This window comes from Cryptomeria japonica, chromosome 11 (assembly GCF_030272615.1).
Source record: "Cryptomeria japonica chromosome 11, Sugi_1.0, whole genome shotgun sequence".
Classification (NCBI taxonomy): Eukaryota; Viridiplantae; Streptophyta; class Pinopsida; order Cupressales; family Cupressaceae; genus Cryptomeria; species Cryptomeria japonica.
The window spans coordinates 502,409,065-502,421,877 of record NC_081415.1 but is presented as its reverse complement, the minus strand read 5'-3'; the positions used below and the strand labels follow the sequence as shown (position 1 = coordinate 502,421,877).

At 37.0% G+C, this 12,813-nt stretch overlaps 1 protein-coding gene and 1 pseudogene across 1 annotated transcript; one reads left to right on the top strand and one right to left on the bottom strand.

Moving 5' to 3' along the window:
• The first annotated feature begins 1,949 nt into the window (after positions 1 to 1,949).
• Positions 1,950 to 2,833, top strand: LOC131859960 (uncharacterized). Its single transcript, XM_059214271.1, has 2 exons — positions 1,950 to 2,380; positions 2,503 to 2,833. Exons 1-2 carry the CDS (start codon positions 2,122 to 2,124, stop codon positions 2,589 to 2,591), a joined length of 348 nt encoding a protein of 115 aa, XP_059070254.1. The 5' UTR covers positions 1,950 to 2,121; the 3' UTR covers positions 2,592 to 2,833.
• A 276-nt stretch (positions 2,834 to 3,109) lies between these two features.
• LOC131860268 (uncharacterized) lies at positions 3,110 to 5,039 on the bottom strand (annotated as a pseudogene).
• Positions 5,040 to 12,813: the final 7,774 nt, after the last annotated feature.

Below are 12,813 nucleotides of genomic sequence, written 5' to 3'. Positions count from 1 at the left end.
TTCATCTAGGAAATAAACTAACTACCAATAGTAATATTAATGAGCAACAACATGGAAAAATGAAGTGGGAGCAATATGGCAAGATTTTTTAACCCCAAAATGGGTTGCAAGCATCTATTATGGGATTTTTGAATGTTGCACCTAGTTTAGGTGAGATTTTGGAGAAGTTTCCACTTTTTTTTAGGGATTTTGTTGATGAAAAGAAAAACAAAATAAAGAACAAAAGGAGGAAAAGGAGACAAAAGATAGAGAAGAAGAGAGGGCAACCATAAAAAGATCCAAAAAATAGAGAAGAGGAAGACAAAGAGGAACATAGGAGCACATAACAAACCAACAACAAGAAAGGAGAATAAAATAATCTCGTATTTTGAGCCATTTATGCAAATGTGTATAAATAATTATAAAATATGTATTTCTAAGATAAAATATAATAGAATATTAATATTTCAAAAAATGTTTCTTTTTGGTTTATGTGGGATCTTGTGATTGGTAAAGTTTTAATGAGTTTGTTGCTAAAAAATGAGTTATTTTATTATCATCTACAACCTAGTTTTGTTTGTTTGCAACATAGTGCTAGTCACCTATGATAGATTTTTGAGACCTTGTAGATAAATATTTGACCTACAAAATGATTTTTAGGCCTCTCCAAAACCTACTAGCTCTAGTTTGGTTAAATTTTAGATTCCTACAACAAAGTGGATTCAATTAGTGAGACCTTAGAGAGTGGAGTGTACTTGGACACTCTTCCCATTAAAAGTTTTACAAGTTATGCTCACACAAGTGTGACTTTGTGGGTAGAATGCTTGAACCACGTGTTTCTGAGTTTAAAAGTACTTTTGGTTGGACTCGTGTTCATGAAGCATCAGTTAGATGGGAAAGTGATTTGAGCTAGAGATCAGATGAATAGAGCTTTTAAATTGGATGATTGGCCGAATTGTAATTGTAGAGAAATTAATCAAACCTATTTAGTATGCAACTTAAGCTCGTCCTTGTGTTACACCAAGTGCAACTACCATTTTTTGTAATGATGTACTAGAGGTTCCAATAGTTGATAAAGTCCATGAAATGAAGATGAAATTGAGTTGCTTGAGCAATTCTACCTTAACTCGAGTTTCTTGACCAAATTCACCTTTTTGTTTGAGTTAGCTGTTATTGCATTGAAATCATCCCTAGTAATAACTAGTCCATTTATTAGTGGCCCAAGGATGCTAGAAATTTGATCCCATTTACTCTCTTCTTTTTAACACAACCAACATGGCCATAGATCACAGTGAGAAGAAAATTAGAAGCTTGGATGTAAAGCTTATGATTTTATTGATTTACCAATTTTTTTCCAAAGTTTAGAACCTCTAGTTGGGTAGTAGAGGGCTTTTATAGAATGCCAAGACCTTCAAAATCCCCATTTGATTCTATAAAGTCATCCTTTCGTCATTTCTATGTTGATAAAAAGGTTCTTATTTCAACTTTGTTGATTTTAGTTTCATTTAGTAGAAATATATTTGCATTAGATATATTTTATTAAAACATATTTTGATAGGTGCATTTTATCCCCTAACATTCTAGGGTGTGATCTTCATTACTCTCTACAATGGGGGATGCTCTCGCTTCCTAGATCTTAGAATTTTCATTTGTTGCACCATATTTTTCTCTATAGGCTCTTTGTTAATTTTTCTTCTCTTTCTTTTTTTATCTGGACATTTAGATTTGTCAATTTAAAATGTTGATTGACTTATAGCTTTTTCTTCCAAAGAATCTAACAAACATATCATTTCAATGTATCCTTTAAATTATCTCGATCACTTTTTTTTCTTTTTTGATATTAGAGAAAATTTGAACTCAACATAATTTAGATATCTACAACATATAATTTACCATTAAACCAAACACCTTTTAACCTCTAGATCATCACTTGATGAAATACTCTCATAGAAAATGAAGACATGGTTTCAAATCCTATTGATATATTTTTTTCCTTTTAGTAGCAATCTAATTTTCACCTCTGTCTCCTATTTTACCTTACACCATTCCTAAAATCTGTTTCTCAGATGGCTGCAGTGAAAAGGGTTTTCTCAGGATGCAAAATGTGGAAGCATAGACAAGGCATGTGAACTGTTTGACAGAATGCCTCAAAAAGATGTGTCCTCCTCGACTGCAATGATTGCAGGATATACACAAATGGATATGTTGAAAGGCTTTAGGAAATTTCGAGTAAATGTAATTGGCAGGTATAAAGCCAAATTTCACAACCTTTACCAGCGTCCTCCCTGCCCTTGCCAAAATATGAGCTTTGGAATAGAGAATGGACTTTTATCAAAGCATAGAGAAGTTACAAATGCCCTGGTAACTGTGTATGCAAAATGTAGGAGCACAGACAAGGCAGGTGAGTTGTTTGACGGAATGCCTCAAAAACAATTGTTTCTTATTGTTTGCTGGATATGTACAAAATGGATTTGTTTCGTATGAATTGGCAGATGTAAATATGAATTGTTTCACAATTGGCAGATGTGAAGCCAGACTCGACAACCTTTGCGAACGTCCCCTCTGCCTCTATCAAGATGGGAGCTTTGGAAGAGGGTGTGGACATCCACTAAAGCATAATGGAGGGATATTTTTGCTAAATGCTAAAATACATTAGGCGAAACATTTCCATCCAATTCAGGTTCAACTTTCCTTCAAATATTTTGTACAAAATGCTGAATACTTATCTAGGCTAGTTGACTGCACTCCATGAGATTCCATGGTGTAACCAAAGCTCCCACATCTATCGTTAAAATTTTAGATTTCAATTTTTAAAATCATAACAAAATAAGCTATTTTACTTACATTATCATTGAATAAAGGCTAATGCTAATAGATTAATTAACGTTTCTTACATCTGAAATTAATTAATACAGATATTCAGATATCTTTTGGTTATTGCTTTAATTCCAATTACTGAAGACTGTCATTGAAGTCAGCTGGACAAGCACATATGAATCTTATGGACATTTTCCACGTTTTTATTTCAAAATTACAAGGATAAGCCCTTCCAAAAATCTTTTACTTCTTTTTAAAAAAAAAAAATCTTTTACTTCTTATAATTCAAAATAATCATTATTTTCCATTAACATTAGTTTGACCAGAGATGTAGAAGGCCTCTTGAATTGCCTGTATAAATTTCATTTCTATCCTCGTCGTAGAACAATGCAGTAATGTCTTCAAGAGTGTCTTGAAAGGTGCTCTGTATTACTGATAGATTAGGTCGACTTATGCCCACATCTGGGTCACTGCCACGAATCATAGCACAGCAATTTCCAGTCCCACTGCTAAATATCAAGAACAATCGTTTCATAATCAAAGAAATAAATGTTGAAGGCTTCTCAAACTCTCGTCCGCTCAATTCAGTCCTCTTTTCACTGTGAACATCAACCATTTGCAGGCATTCACTCTCTTGTTTTAGGAGTATCTTGTCATGGAACAGCTCAAAAAATTCTATCTCTTTGTTGGGTAGTAATGCAAGATGAAAAGATTTCAAAACTTTGCCATCCTCTAAAGATAAGATCCTCAGAGGAAGAATACTTCCACAAGCACTTCTCTTCGATTTTAAGAGCATTATACCAGAAGTGATCTTTATTTCTTCAATTTCTTTGTCAGATATGGAGTACAAGAGTGTCTAGTTCTTCAAATCAAACACCTTGTAAATATGATCTTGAGCTGAAAAAACAAGAACACTTTCCCATTGAGAGGATCGAGCCTTAAGAGCTTTTCACCCTCAAACAAAGCGAAGCCAGCATCTGGTTGAGCTCTTCTAATGTACTCAAGTAATTCCAGAATTAATGCTGCTTCATGGAAAATGTGTTTTCAATACTTACTTTTTATATCACTTGAAAGGATGTTTTGAAAGGATGTTCCAAGTCCAAATTGAGATGAAGCTCGTCGAAAGAAGCGTTCCGGAGATTCCTCGAGTATATGAAACAATTATACGAGTGTAACTAGCATGAAAATTTACTTTCATATTTTCATAGGTTGTGCTTATCCTCATATGAATTGTCATATGATGACAGATATTTTAAGATATTGTAGCTATATATTTAATGGGCATAAACTCATAGGTTGAATATATAAGATTACGGAAGCCGTTATTTTCTACACAAAATATTAAATGGATATAAATTCAGAGGTTGAACATATAAGATTATGGAAGTGGTTATTCTCCACAGAAAATAGCAATGCAAGTACAAAATAGTATGCATCGGCATACATACGATGCCATACGAAGTTCGTTCGCATCGGGGATTGTGTGGGGTGTAGCATGAGAGAGGTCGCCATGATGGGGCCTTTTGACCACCAAGAAAAGCTAAGTCGACAGGCATTCACCAATGTCGACGTGAATCCAACAAAGCATCATGAAAGTGTACCGCCCTTCGAAAGATGAGAAGCGACAGGAATCTTTTATCATCGACAGGGTATGTGAAAAACACCATGGGTTTTAAAGGAGGTAGGTGCGAATTTGCTAAAAACACATGGGGTGTGAAGTGTTGTGAAAAGAAAACAAATAGGATTTTTCTCATTTGTCGTCTATTGCTAAAAATGGGATCGTGTGAAAGAGAAAGCTTTGATTCAAGGGTGGATAGTAAAGATTGTGATGGTAAAAAATAGTGAGTAAAAAATTATAACTATGTTTTTTTAATTTTAGTTGCAAAGGGTAATTTTTTAGGTTATGAAAGGGACATTTTGTTTTGTTTTAGATGGGTCATTTTTTAAATTACTATAGAAAGTCATGTCTTTTAGCACTTTTCTATCCATAACTGACAAAACCTGTTGAAAATTGCAGTAGTTCAACATTGATAGATGCAATTCAAAAAACACGATGGGTTTAGTATGAAGGGGTTTGTATTTGGGCTATTAGTAAAATTTTGAACATGTTTTGTTTTAAATAGGTAATTTTTTGAAACTGCTGTAAGAAGTTGTGTTTGTTACTTATTTGTCCATAATAGACACAGTCGTTGATTGGTCCGTTTTGCGGCTGCAGATAAGCCAGGCCATCTGCGAAGGCGCATAACACGCCATTTTTGTCGAATTCGCCATTTCACGAGGCCACAGATAAAGGCGGACACGCAGTCCGCAAATCAGCGAAGGTGCATAACACACCATGAGAGTCTAATTTGTCGTTTCACGAGGCCATAGAAAAAGGCGGACACACAGTTCACAAATCAGCGAAGGCGCATAACATGCTATTTAAGACACTTTCGCCATTTCGCGAGGCCAAAGAAAATCTTTGTAATTGTAGATTTTGGATTGGATGGGTGGGATTGGGTTAGAAGTCACCCTATTGTTAGAAGTCGTGTTAGGGTTATAAGTCGCGTTAGGGTTAGCCGTGTCCGGACACGTCTATTCTGGCTCCAAAATGATAGTACGAATTGACTAACACGCATGTTAGTCGCACATTTTAAACTGTCAATTTTGCAATAAATGGCTGCGATTGACTAAGAGATGTGTGTGTGAAAAAGGGTTTGTAGCTGTAAGCACAACACTTTAATTAAGTCATTACATGTATGGTTAGCAAATCAATAATCAATACCTAATAAACCATAACAAAGCGACTAATTGCCTTCTAAAAGATGCGAGTATAAGATTGCTCTCAGATTTATATAAGCAATACCAGTGACTAGACTACACCAAGACGAAGGATTTAATCTATATGATATTAACTATATGGATGCAAAATGGATGAATAATTCAAGCAAATAACGAATTCAAGCAATATGGATTCAAGCAATATGGATGAGTAAAACTAAATATGGATGCAAACAATCTAAAAAGCACAATGATCTTCAATGACTCCAGAGCGAAATTAGCGTGATAATAATCTCCAAGCGTGCTCTCAAAAATCTCTGGGGTAAATTGGAATGAGAGCTGAAAGCTGAATTTATAGAGAATCACAAAAAAACTCAATTTAGGATTAATTGAAAATAATTGAGAAATCAGGTTTAGTTAACCTTGAGACAAATTCCAATTATAGTTTAATTGAAATGCATTCAAATAAGAAGTTCAAGTTGCATTAGAAATAAGGTTTAATTAATTCCATGCATTTGTGATAAAAATAGATAATTCCATGCATATATTTGATTTATTCAAGAAAAAGGTCTTTTCAATGCAATTGAACTTCTTTTTCTGAAAAGTTTTGAGTTCCAATTTTAGAGAATAATTCAATAATTCAATTTAATTGCTTTTCTGATTCCAAGTTCTAAATTGAGAAAAAGAAATAATATCTCAAGTTTGATTTCTCTCTCAATTCAATTCTTTTTGTTTATTTTCAATTCAACTCTTGCTTTGTGATTAATTCTTCTTTTGTAATAAATTAATTCCTTTTGCATGATTAAATGACAAATTTATTAATTAATTAAATATGCAAGGATATTTAATAAATTAAAATAGGATAATTGATCAAAATGATATTCTTGGAAATGATTCAATTAATTAAATAAATATTTAATTAATATTGAGTAATTGATTTGCCATGTGATATTTGATGATTAAATAATTAATAATATGCTCAAGGTTGATTTAATTGCCTTTGGTTAGGACCTTGGTGATGTGGTCAAGATTAGGGGCCCATGGTTTAGATGACCATTTTTAGGGTATTACATTTGCCCCTCTTTGAATTAATGTGCGAACAACGTGTTGGTTCAAAGAATATGTGATGTCTAGGAGATACCAGTTTTGAACTTGATTGATCACGAACCAGATGAAGAGCAAGGTGTTTAGCTTGATTCGAAGAGATGAAGCTGAATGAAGTATGATTAAAGCGATACCGATCTTGAACTTGATTGAACTTAGGAACGATAGAAACAAAAGATACCAAACTTGAACTTGATTGATCAAGAAGCGGATCTTACTAATCTAGAACTTGATTGATCTAGACACAGTTTGTGATGATAAAAATCGATCTTGAACTTGATTGATCAAGATACAATAAAGATAAACTATCCAGCTTGATCAAGAAACGAATACTGAACACCTGCTTAGATTGAGTGTGATCAAAAATACTCTTTAAACTTTGTTTAAGTTTAAACGAATAATCAGCTTGATGAAAAGCGATGAAATTGATTAACGTTAAGAGATTGATTCAGATGAAAGACAAATATCAGCTTGATTTGAAGCGATGAAACTGATATGCCTCTAGCGATTGATTCAATTTTGATGATCGAGAGATCTCAACTTGATGTGAAGCGATAAAGCTGAGATGCCCCTTAGCAATAAGAATTGATTTATTTTCTTTAGAAGATTTTGCTCGACTTTTGATGAAGATTTGAAAATTTCCACAACATTTGAAGATGTGAGGTCATAAGGTCATGAGTATGCCCCCTCGAGAGCGAAATCAAAAAAATAGCGAGTGCACATGATTATAGGCAATTGTGTGGTGATAATAAGTTATTCGAGCACAAATTGATTCTAAGGAATATTTGAACAATTCGGTGTTAATTGATGAAATTAAGCGCAGAGTTGATCGTAAAGTTGATGTGTAGAATTGAAATTGATATTTAGCATTGAAATTGAGCGCAATTTGAAGAAAGAATGAGCATTTGATGAAAAGAGCACTAAGTGGGCCAAATTATGAAATTGACTAGCAAAATGATCTCGAATTTCAATTTCGATCCCAAAAATGGAATCAAAACGGGCAAATTAGCTAAGGGTACAATTTTCATGTCAATCAGAGCAAGTTGAAAAATAAGGTTTTTGGCTATATATGGGACAAAAGTGTCATTTTCAAATCATTTTAACCCTCCAAGTTTGAAAATTCAAAAAGCCTTTTGCGAAGAAAATGGTGGTCTCTACTCGTCAGCATTGATTCGAGCGCTAGAGACGTCATAATCGACCCCAAAACTATGAGCCAACAGTAAGTGATCGATCTTAAGCCTCTTTATGTTTTCAATTTTGAATTTGTTGGTTCATTTTTCAAGTTCTTTGCATGTTTGGGGTCGGGTTTCACGTTTTATCGTGCGAGGCAGGATCCTGTCTCGTACGAGTAACTGTTAAAATTTCTTTTGTCGTTTAAGGCCATTAGAATTGTCGTTCGGGTCCTACCCTTGTTTCGTACGATAGGTCTGTAAAAAGACCATTTTGTCGTGCGGGGTCCAATAAATTGTCGTTTGGGGTTGTTTTATCGTACGATGGTCAATCCTGACTCATACGAGATGCTACCCTTCTGTATTTTGTCATTCGGGAAACAATGAGCATTTTTTAAGGTCTAAACGTGAAATTTTCATTTTGCAGTTGACTTCGTTGGATTTGTGTGATGTTTTACTTCTCTTGTAGGCTCATTTGGAATGTTTTCTGATGCTTCGTTGTTGGGTTTTTGCAGGTTCGATTACCTCTTGTTCTCTTTAGATGCGTATATCCTCCCACCATGGCATTACTACGACATTTATATGAGGTTGAGCAGGCTCAGGTTGATTTATGTGGTTTGACTCATCTTCTTGGTTTACCAGATATCTGTGTGAATCACGGAATGCTCACGGCATTGGTAGAGCGTTTCCATTCAAAGTATAACACGTTTCATCTATCGGTGGGGGAGTTGACTATCACTCCCGAGGATGTATATAGGATCCTCCGTATCCCTTTTGTTGTGGATAAGGTGGATTACGATTCAAGACACCTCCCATGATTACAGGCAGTGAGACATGTCTTCAGGGATCTTGACATTTTGACTCGTTCCATTAGTTGAGAAATATTGATGAGCAGATACAACGAGGAGTTTCCTCTGGCGTGTGTTCTAGCAGGCTTCATTGGTTGTTTTCTGATGCCAGATAGAGGGCAGCAGGGTTTGCAGTGTGGTTGGGGTAGGATGTCGATGAGATTGATGGAGACCCCTCAGAGGCTAGGTTGAGGTTCTTGCTTGCTTGCTCACATGTATTGAGAGATGCATGAGATTGTATATAGAGATGGTCGGAGCATGGCCGCAGGTGTATATATTTTACAGGTTTGGGCTTGAGAGCACCTTCCCGTTTGTCGGCTGGTGGTAGATGATAGTAGAGAGCTCTGGCTACCGATTATATACAGGTATGTTGGTTATATTACACAGCCCCATTTGGGCAAGATAGAGTTTTGGCGGCAACAGTTAGACGATTTGATAACCATAGTGTGGAGACCATACAGGGGCTTAGAGCCATGGGATGACTGGCCGTTGGTTTGCAGGGACCTTTTTGTTACGCGCCCTCTTATTGGGAGATCACAGACTATTGTTGAGCGATTCGTCGTTTCTCGAGTGATGAGGCAGTATGGCCGACCTCACGGGATATCCCAGGAGTATACAGCTTATGCGCATTATGCGGATGAGGAGAGACAGGGATGGTCTCCACGGTTGTCCTATGCCTTGGCCATGCAGGAGCTAACTGGTCTACAACATCTTAGATGGGATTATATGGACGATGTGGTAGATGCAGGGGTATTGCCCCAGTACAGAGAGTGGTTCCAGCAGCATCCTTTTCCTAGGTTTACAAATCCGAGTGAGCAGGCGCCTCGTATAGAGGATATTGAGGATGATGCTCCCGTGCCAGGATAGGGATAGGGTTAGAGGCAGGGCCAGAGACAGGGACAGGGATAGAGAGCCGAGGCTCCGAGGCGGACAGGTGGTGATCCTGGTGCTAGTAGCAGCAAGTTTCTAGCTGAGGGTGGACAACAAAGGGGTGAGGGCGGATCCCTTGGGAGAGTAGGAGTGAGATTGAGCGAAGCTGAGGAGGAGCGAGCAGCTCCGAGACAAGTCCGGCAGCGGAGGGACGAGCAGGGTGGTACTGGAGGTGGAGATGGGGTTGGAGAGCCTGCGAGAGAGCAGAGGACGGACACAGGGCGGCCGATGAATGCACGTCTTGTAGAGCTGCAGTCATAGTTGATAGTGGCTCAAACTCAGCTAGCGAAGCGAGACCGACAGCTTGCAGAGGTGAGGGCTGAGCAAGATCGTCAGCTTATGGAGCTGAGGGCAGAGGGCGATCGACAGCTAGCTGAGATGAGAGCAGAGCGCGATCGTCAGCTCACGGCGATGAGAGTGGAGCGAGACACTCTCCAGTAGGAGGTTTTGCATCAGAACAATAGGGCAACCTACTATGTTGCAGCATATAGCGTGGCAGTTCCAGTAGCACAACAGGTGATCCCTTATTCACAGTATATGGTACATTCAGAGGGAGCTCAGGCACCTTGACAGGATCTCGGTCATCAAGCTCCTCCTCCTCCACTAGGCAATGAGGGAGAGGCCCAGAGCTAGATATTCTTTTTGTTGCTCGGATATTTTTTTGTAGACACACCCATTTTTTTGTAGCCTATACAATTATTGCTTCGATGTGAGTTTGTATATATCATTTGACATCATTTTGTACTCTTAGACTTGACATTATATATATACGAGATCCGATTTGAATTCATCATACTTGTGTTGATTCATTTATGAGATGTCCTTTATATGCTTTATTCTATATGTATGCATTTCTTTTCAATATGAATGTATGTAATGCAAATGATTATAGATGTCTATTTTTGTTTCTTTCCATATGCAAATAAATGAATGTGTAATGAGTAATATGAGATGTATGAATCTATATTAAAATGTTTATGTATGCAACTAACATCTCAAAACACAAGTACTTGATCGAAGAAATGATGATAAATAGACCACTTAGCGTAAGAAATGATGATACTTTCAGCTCTCATTCAATAAAGAGATCATTATTATCACACTGAAATCACTCTAAATTCACAAAAATCTAGAATGATATGCAAAATGCAACCTAAACCTAGTCATTAGATTTAAAATGCTTAAGATTCATCACCGAGCATAACGAACACAACAAGCAGATTAGAGTTCTTTTCTTTTTCAATGTGCAAAATTTATTATCTTGTCCGCAATGACCCTTTTTTCATTCATATCCATGGACAAATTTCAAAGGGACCCAAATTGCATCATAAAGAAATTCCCTAAAAACAAACAAAGAAATGAGATGGACCTCCCTGTAGCATACAAATGAGCAGAGTCGAGGTATGTGAGGCGATTTCACTTTGTTATGAAGGCTCTTATCACAGACACCCAGCTAATTTATATGTTTCCAGATCATTGGGATCATTCCTACAAGCAGAAAATGAAGAAAATATTATGCGCCCAATCCTTGCTCCTCTTAGTCACAATAGACTTCCTCGAGTTACTCAGATGGATAATAATCGAAAACCAATATAAAAAGACAACACAAATAAAATTTTCATGCATAGCTCAAATTTTTTAGTGATTGTTTTTCGTTATGTTGTTTTGCTTGTTAACTCAGTGATAAAACTCTTCAGTAGTCAGGAGACAAGTGACTAACTCAGAGTGGATGACTAGGTTTCACTGACGGAAAGATGACTTGATTGACATTGCTTAGGACATGTGGATTGCTCTGTCGAGTAACCTAAGACTAGGACGCTGATCAGTTTCAAGTCATGAGGGTTCCAACGAACCAAGATGTCACGAAAGTGACTGAAAAATACGTACAAGCGAAAACAAAGATGCATGAAAACGAGAAATGCCAACGTTGCGTTGATAGATGGAGCGCTTGAATACAAGAGGCGCTTGTTTGCCAGGTTTTCACCTTCTTGGCAGAGATTCATTTTTTTTTTACCAAGGTGCCCGTTTACCAGGTTTCACCAGAGCATTTTCTCTCTTTATATATATATATATATATATATATTGTATTTTATGATTTTTTTGATTTTTTTGATTTTTTTCAGGACTTTTTCTAGCTGTACATGTTGATAGCATAGAGAATGCTAAGCGAAGAATTTCTTCAAATGGATGGTGTTAATCAGTTCATGGAGCTGTTCTCCTTCCGAGTTTGAGAGATGATAGGCACCAGAGCCGAATATTGCAGTAACGATGTAGGGACCCAGCCAGTTGGGTTCAAACTTCCCTTTGTTGTCTCGAAACTACTGATTTTTAGGATTTTCTCTCAAAACTAGATCACCAACCTAAAATTATCTTTGTCTAACTTTCTTGTTATATCCTCTGGACATTCTCTTCTAATATATTCCGAGATGATCAAATGCCACTTGCCGATGCTCATCTAGCAATTCGAGCTCTTGCAATCTAGATATTCTATGATCTTCATCAGTAACAAGACCTTGCAAAGAAACTCTTAGAGATGGTATTTCTACTTCAATAGGTAATACTGCTTCAGACCCATACACCAAAGAGAAAGGTGTAGCCACAGTAGGTGTTCTGATACTTGTTATGTAAGCCCATAGTGCAGGATTGAGCTGCAGATGCCAATCCTTCCCGGATTTGTTCACTATTCTGTGCAAGATAGTCAGTAGGTTTTTGTTAGATGCCTCGGCTTGTCCATTACCTTGAGGGTAATATACTGATGACCAATGTTGTTTTATTTTTAATTTCTCATAGAGCTCGTCTAGATCTTTATTCTTAAACTGTCCTCCATTATCAGTCACAATGGATGAAGGTATCACATACCTGCAAATGATATAGTTTAGGATGAACAAGACGACTTATTTGTCGGTTGCTTTGATGAGCGGAACCGCCTCTACCCACTTGGTGAAATACTCAGTGGCAGTTATGATGAATTTATGTCCATTGGATGATGCAGGATATAGCTGACCAATGAGATCAAAGGCCCATTGCTGAAAAGGCCAGTGTGTAATAAATGGTATAAGGTCCCTTGCCGGGGCATGTATGAGATTTCCATGAAGCTGACATTTCTCACAAGTTTTAGCAAATTTGATGATGCTTTTTCCATGTCTAGCCAGTAGTAGCCAGCCCGTAGTAGTTTCCGAGCTAAAGTAAGGCCATTCGAATGAGAT

What these genes read in the sequence shown, in the direction of transcription:
- LOC131859960 (XM_059214271.1), top strand. Translation starts at nt 2,122, where the DNA reads ATGCCTCAAAAAGATGTGTCCTCCTCGACTGCAATGATTGCAGGATAT. An exon ending in TAGGAGCACAGACAAGGCAG is followed by an intron (nt 2,381 to 2,502) that starts GTGAGTTGTTTG and finishes CACAATTGGCAG; the next exon opens with ATGTGAAGCCAGACTCGACA.